The sequence below is a fragment of the Coregonus clupeaformis genome, chromosome 25 (genome assembly GCF_020615455.1).
Source record: "Coregonus clupeaformis isolate EN_2021a chromosome 25, ASM2061545v1, whole genome shotgun sequence".
Taxonomy (NCBI): domain Eukaryota; kingdom Metazoa; phylum Chordata; class Actinopteri; order Salmoniformes; family Salmonidae; genus Coregonus; species Coregonus clupeaformis.
Genome location: NC_059216.1, coordinates 9,717,223 through 9,724,976, shown reverse-complemented (window position 1 = coordinate 9,724,976; position 7,754 = coordinate 9,717,223). Strand labels below are relative to the sequence as shown.

Below are 7,754 nucleotides of genomic sequence, written 5' to 3'. Positions count from 1 at the left end.
CAATATGCACAAAAAAGTGAGCTATTTCATAGAAAAACATGTTCTGACTGTTTTATAGGTATTGTGTTAGACTACATTGTGTTCGTTTTAAGGGCTATCACAGTTCTTGACTTGAGTTCAGAGTGAGCTGGATAACAAACAATTGTACACTCTGATCATCAAAGCCTTTGTTCACATGTACCATTGACTTTAGTCAGATACTAATAATCAAACATTCAACAGCCAATCTTTCAACCAACACACAAGCACAAACACATATACAGTACAAATGTATTCATCCCTCAGTCCAAATGAAGCCAGACAGCACAGAAACAGAGGAGAAGAGATTTGATTAAAGTAAATGCTGAGGTTTCAGTATCAAATTCTATTTTATAATGATTAGTCTTACTCTCGACTCAGCAGCTTTAATGTGCACATAAACTGTGTAAAACACGTGATTTCATGCAATAGTTCATGGGACACTTCCTCATTAAGTGTACACCTGATAAATTACTTGTCAGATAAGGAATAGCCTTTAATCAATCATTGTGGGTTCAGTTCAGGCCCAAGAATGGGATCATATCAGGGAGTGATTTCATCTGCCCAGGGTCACTATATGTCACTCAGTACAGTGACAGCCTTCAACAATTACATCCATACTGAGTGGTAGACCGTAGGGTTTGATTCATGCACTGTTCTGTGTCATGTATTAATTAGAATGTGTTTAATGTCTGTCTGTACTCAGGATACAGGCTTTTGTTCTGGTCATTCTGTGCTGCACTGTATCATTCTCATGTACCCATTGCTAGACATTACATTTACAGAATTTCAATTGGCCAGAACCACTTTCAAATCTAGTTATTTAATCAAATGTGTCATAAGAAAATCTACTGTAAACTTACTGGATGTAATCTAATTTTGATCCAGTACATCTTGTTTTTTGTGCCAACAACCAACACATTCATTCAGTGATATTAGGTGAGTGAGTAAATAAATACTGCAAAAGTGGTTTTACATGTGTAATAAGCTATGATATCATGACCACAAAATATTTTGTATCTGTGATCATTTAGACATACAGAAAACTGCACTTGCAATTTTGGGGGAAAGGTAGAGGGGGAGACTTAAATGTATGAAATCCCCAAAATAACTATTGCTTTTTTTTTATTACTTAAAAAAATGTGTGAAAAATCAGTTGATACTGAACTGTTTTCTTTACAGTATTTTGTGATCGTATGTCTCTGCGTATTTCTGAATTAAATGTGTTGAACTATTGTCTCTATTACGTAAACAATGTTTTGAAAACCACTGCATTAGTATAACCACAGATGGTATGGATCAACCTAATCTCCAGACAACTGACTCACAATTCATCCTTCTTACAGTCCCCAGTGTGGACCACCTTTACTGTGTCTGAGGGCTTTACCATCATCCAGGCGTATTTACACAGGTGCTCCTTGTTGCAGTCCTTCTGCCAGTAGATCACGTTCCTGCGGTTGAGGTTGGCCCCAGCACAGGCATCGTACCACCAGCCCCCTCCCGCCACACCCTGGAACTCCAGCTTAGCACAGTTTTGGAAGTAGTTGTCGTTGTCTCGGTCCTTGGTGGTAAACCTCTGGTTGTCATGCAGGTAATTCTCTGTGTCCTGGGTGAGAGCGTCTAAGGCAGAGCCCTGGAACAGACCCAGACGCAGCCTGAACCCGGACCGCTCGTCCTCCACCATGAAAGGGTCATACTCGCCCATCTTGGCGATGGCATCTTTGTCCACCAGTTTGACCCCCAGTTTGTAGCGTCCAGGCCCTCGGGTGAGGTGGTGGAGGTGTTCGTTCCCCAGCCAGTGGTCACCATTCAGGACCCCAAAACCCTGCTTGTATTCGACCCAGGTGCGGTCGAAGTCCACGCTGCTGTTAACTGTGATGTGCTGCACTACAGTCCAACCACCCTCTTGCATGGCACAGTAGGCCAGGATGGGGTAGTCACCTGGCTGAATCAAGTACACTCCATCTCTGGCCTGACCCCCTGAACCCATCAACATCTCATAACAGTCCCTGGGATACTCTGCAGGGTGAAATAGCAACAAACTGAATTAACACCCACAGTACGTAGATTGCACAAAGAGTTGAAGAGTAACATGAGGACAAGTTGAGTAAATCAAAGCAGATAATCTGGATTTATTTTTCTAAGCATTGTTTACACCTATTCAAGGTATTGAATGATGATGGACCATGATGATTAACCTGCCACTCCCTGTCTTATCATCGATGGGCTAATCTTCATGACTGTTGGCAGTTTCAAAATACATGGGATTTCAACGTGTCCATGATAAGCGTAGTCAAACATTGATGCTCTATCGTAGTATCTCTGCTGTTTAGTCTGACAAAAGTGTGTCACTACGATACACTATTGTTCTCAACAGCAGGTAAGAAACGTGAAACGTGTAAGAAGTTTATTGAAACAACGTCGTCAAGTATGAAGTGTAGAAGGGTCAGTAAATCATTCGGTCTACGCTTTGGCATTTGAACTACCTCCAGAATAACAGATATTCAAAACAAACTAGTTTGTCTATCAGCAAAGATATGATACTTCAAGCAGCACACACATAAGGCTACACGTTCCACATCATCAAGAGTAAAGCTCTTGTCAATCAATACAATTTGAAGCCCAAATTAAATCCCACTGAAACGACACGACAACTACAGATACAGCCATAAGTCCTACTGTAGAATCCATCTCTACATTATGTTGGCAATTACATTACATCAATAATACAGTAATGTCATCCATACCTTTCATTCCCTGGTTGAGGACCATCTTGTGCTCTTCAGAGGTCAGGAGATGGGTGTTTTCAGCTACCAGGTGTTTAGTGTGAACTCCCATCAGACTGATCACCAGTGCTGCTGCTACTGCCACTGTCCATGTCCCAAAACTCTGCATCTTCTAACTGGAAGATCCTTCAGGTGAACAGACATGTGGAGTCAATTGACCATCCATACTGAGTGGCAATGCAATTTCTCTAACAATTTTGTTACGCCCATTCAAGAGATACATGTAATTGGCAATTTCATACATGGACAGAAATCTGTAATTCTCCCCATCGCAGTTCTTAGCAGAACAGTCCACTGCATACAATGTCTAGAACAGGTACTTCAGGAACAATTAATCTTACTGAAATGTTGTAAAGTATGAACACTTACCTTCACTGTTACTGTTCCACTGTGTGTGTGTGTGTGTGTGCTGCGCTCTGCGACTATAAACTGTCATACACACATTGTACTTTGATAGCACTATACGGAGAGAGAGAGAGTGAGAGAGAGAGAGAGCAAACAAGGCTATCCAGGCTGCCAACCAGTCCACTGAGGTGCAGTCCATTCCACACAGCCTCTACAGGCCAGTCACGACTGGACTTCAGCCTCAGCTTCACGTCACAATTGGAAACACCAAGGGTTAAAGCCAGCTTCCACTTATCTGTGTCAAGTGGGATGGTTGCCTAATATCTCGCCTTCCAAACACTTCCTCCACTCCTGGGAAGAAGAGATTACAACCTTTGTCTTGGTGTTGCAATGTCAGTTTGTTTTAGTTTATCAAGTAGAACAACAAACACAACTTTTAAAACTGGCATCTCCTAAATGTGTTCCCCCATCCTCACACATACTGTATCACCCTGTCCCTGTTATGCAAAGAAGTATTTTAAAGCTATTTTTGATAGAAAAACTAGAAAGATAGATTAAATACAAAGATAGTCATAAACAAAGCGCCATAAACGATAAGGCCTAAACAACTTATCTTCATGATGATTCAAACAGTGAATTTAATGTCTGGAGGACCTCTACACTAACACAACACATACTGTAGATGTACCTTATGAATAGGGCCAGGAATATTTTCTAACCATGTGACCTGACCAAGAAAAACTTCAGGCATTATTTATACTCTGGGTCCTAGTTATGGGCTGTGACTAGGGCTTGGAGTATTTCAATAGCCTGACTAAACATAATTGAAACCTTCAGCAGTGGCGGTTGCTATTAACTACTTGTGCTGTACTGCTGAGCGTCGGCAGTCACTCTGGAGCTGTCAGCGCTGGCCAAAACACTCCCACTGGGACTCACCTCTTCTCTCTCAGGTCCCATCAAATACCAGCTAACCATCCCACTCTGAAACACCACTGACTGGCTGAACACAAAGGTATCACATTAACATTTTAGTTATTTAGCAGACGCTCTTATCAAGAGCGATTTACAGAAGTGAGTGCATACATTTTTGTACTGTTTTTCGTACTGGTCCCACGTGGGAATCGAACCCACAACCCTGGCATTGCAAGTGCCATGTTCTACCAACTGAGCCACACAGGACAAAATTAAATTTCTGACATTTTTATATGAAAATCATTTATTTGTTTACAATAAAACAAGTAATTAATTAAACACAATTTCAATTGGTTCACTACTGTAACCAGACAGTTCTATGCACTTTAATCCTTTGGATTAAATTCGTGCCATTGAGGTGAAGTCATGATAGCATTGTGGTCATCTCAAATACTCATTCAATTAAAATGCTTTAAAGATCCAATGCAGCCATTTTTTTTATCTCAATATCAAATCATTTCTGGGTAACAATTATGTACTTTACTGTGATTGTTGTCAATTAAAATGGTCAAAAAGAAACAAAAATAGCTTCTTAGCAAAGAGCAATTTCTTTCAGCAAGAACTTTGCTAGGACTGCCTGGAAGTGATTTGAGTGGAAATTAGCTGTCATTGGCAGAGAGGTTTGGAATTCTCTTTCTCATTGGTCTATTAACTAATTTACCGCATAGTGATAGTACCATGGAAGACTAAAACCCCATCCCACTAAAACAGTCAGATATTTCAGGCAGTATTTTTAAACAGCTCTTACACTAAAAGGGCATTATTATAATTATAATTCACAATTTAACATTATTATTCCAACCTCATAGTGTGGAAATATACAGTACTAGTCAAAAGTTTGGACACACCTACTCATTCAAGGGTGTTTCTTTATTTTTGCTATTTTCTACATTGTAGAATAATAGTGAAGACATCAAAACTATGAAATAACACACAGAATCATGTAGCAACCAAAAAAGAGTTAAACACTTTTTGCATTCTCTCAACCAGCTTCATGAGGAATGCTTTTCCAACAGTCTTGAAGGAGTTCCTACATATGCTGAGCACTTGTTGGCTGCTTTTCCTTCACTCTGCGGTCCAACTCATCCCAAACCATCTCAATTGGTTTGAGGTCGGGTGATTGTGGAGGCCAGGTCATCTGATGCAGCACTCCATGACTCTCCTTCTTGTCAAATAGCCCTTACACAGCCTGGAGGTGTGTTGGGTCATTGTCCTGTTGAAAAACAAATGATAGTCCCACTAAGCGCAAACCAGATGGGATGGCGTATCGCTGCAGAATGCTGTGGTAGCCATGCTGGTTAAGTGTGCCTTGAATTCTAAATAAATCACAGACAGTGTCACCAGCAAAGCTCCCCCACACCATCACACCTCCTCCTCCAAGCTTCACGGTGGGAACCACACATCTGGAGATCATCTGTTCACCTACTTTGCGTCTCACAAAGACACAGCGGTTGGAACCAAAAATCGCAAATTTGGACTCATGAGACCAAAGGACAGATTTCCACCGGTCTAATGTCCATTGCTCATGTTTCTTGGCCCAAGCAAGTCTCTTCTTCTTATTGGTGTCCATTAGTAGTGGTTTCTTTGCAGCAATTCAACCAGGAAGGCCTGATTCATGCAGTCTCCTCTGAACAGTTGATGTTGAGATGTGTCTGTTACTTGAACACTGTGAAGCATTTATTTGGGCTGAAATCTGAGGTGCAGTTAACTCTAATGAACGTATTCTCTGCAGCAGAGGTAACTCTGGGTCTTCCTTTCTTGTGGCAGTCCTCATGCGAGCCAGTTTCATCATAGCGCTTGATGGTTTTTGCGACTGCACTTGAAGAAACGTTCAAAGTTCTTGAAATTTTCCGGATTGACTGACTTTTATGTCTTAAAGTAATGATGGACTGTCATTTCTCTTTGCTTATTTGAGCTGTTCTTGCCATAATATGGACTTATACCAAATAGGGCTATTTTCTGTATACCACCCCTACCTTGTCACAACACAACTGATTGGCTTAAACGCATTAAGAAGGAAATAAATTTCACAAATTAACTTTTAACAAGGCACACTTGTTAATTGAAATGCATTCCAGGTGACTACCTCATGAAGCTGGTTGAGAGAATGCCAAGAGTGTGCAAAGCTGTCATCAAAGACAAGGGGTGGCTACTTTGAAGAATCTCAAATATAAAATATATTTTGATTTGTTTAACACTTTTTTGGTTACTACATGATTCCATATGTGTTATTTCATAGTTTTGATGTCTTCACTATTATTCTACAATGTAGAAAATAGTAAAAATAAAGAAAAACCCTGGAATGAGTAGGTGTCCAAACTTTTGACTGGTACTTTTTTTTAAATAGCGCCCCTTGTGTGCACATTCAGTAATACCGTATACCCAAGTATGGTACAGAAACAGTATGAAAATCTGGATACCACCCATGCCTATCTTCAAAGACTATGGACTGCAACACAAAGGACTAAGAGCAACTGCGGGATCCTCAGGCCTTTTCATTGTACTATCCAATATAACCATGAAAATGTGTATTTTGACCATTTTAATTCATTAACCCCATAGAACATGCCTCACATGTTTTACCTACTTACTCACGTTTGCTATTCATCAAAGAGCACTAAATATAAGGGTTCCACTCAAGAAACACAACCAACAAGCGAGAGAAGTGTAACATAGGAAAACATTTGGATAATGGTTTGTTGAGTGATGTCCAAAGCAGCGGTCTGCTGTTGTAATAAAGGAAATGTGTTTGGATTACTCTGTTCGAGCCGAGTGCTGGGACATTAGTCTGTCTGAGAGGACAGATTTGTGACCGTAACAACTACTACAGCACAGTTCTGTTGTATAAAATGCAGAATGAGTAGGTGTGTCCATATGTACAGTGGGGAGAACAAGTATTTGATACACTGCCGATTTTGCAGGTTTTCCTACTTACAAAGCATGTAGAGGTCTGTAATTTTTATCATAGGTGCACTTCAACTGTGAGAGACGGAATCTAAAACAAAAATCCAGAAAATCACATTGTATGATTTTTAAGTAATAATTTGCATTTTATTGCATGACATAAGTATTTGATACATCAGAAAAGCAGAACTTAATATTTGGTACAGAAACCTTTGTTTGCAATTACAGAGATCATACGTTTCCTGTAGGTCTTGACCAGGTTTGCACACACTGCAGCAGGGATTTTGGCCCACTCCTCCATACAGACCTTCTCCAGATCCTTCAGGTTTCGGGGCTGTCGCTGGGCAATACGGACTTTCAGCTCCCTCCAAAGATTTTCTATTGGGTTCAGGTCTGGAGACTGGCTAGGCCACTCCAGGACCTTGAGATGCTTCTTACGGAGCCACTCCATAGTTGCCCTGGCTGTGTGTTTCGGGTCGTTGTCATGCTGGAAGACCCAGCCACGACCCATCTTCAATGCTCTTACTGAGGGAAGGAGGTTGTTGGCCAAGATCTCGCGATTCTTGGCCCCATCCATCCTCCCCTCAATACGGTGCAGTCGTCCTGTCCCCTTTGCAGAAAAACATCCCCAAAGAATGATGTTTCAACCTCCATGCTTCACTGTTGGGATGGTGTTCTTGGGGTTGTACTCATCCTTCTTCTTCCTCCAAACACGGCGAGTGGAGTTTA

The 7,754-nt window shown here is 41.0% G+C and overlaps 1 protein-coding gene across 1 annotated transcript; it reads right to left on the bottom strand.

The window, feature by feature from the left end:
• Window positions 1-1,259: 1,259 nt before the first annotated feature.
• Window positions 1,260-3,346, bottom strand: LOC121539252 (fibrinogen-like protein 1-like protein). Its single transcript, XM_041847604.2, has 3 exons — window positions 3,174-3,346; window positions 2,766-2,930; window positions 1,260-2,037 (listed from the first exon to the last, which is right to left on the bottom strand). Exons 2-3 carry the CDS (start codon window positions 2,911-2,913, stop codon window positions 1,343-1,345), a joined length of 843 nt encoding a protein of 280 aa, XP_041703538.1. The 5' UTR covers window positions 2,914-2,930; window positions 3,174-3,346; the 3' UTR covers window positions 1,260-1,342.
• Between the last annotated feature and the right edge of the window lie 4,408 nt (window positions 3,347-7,754).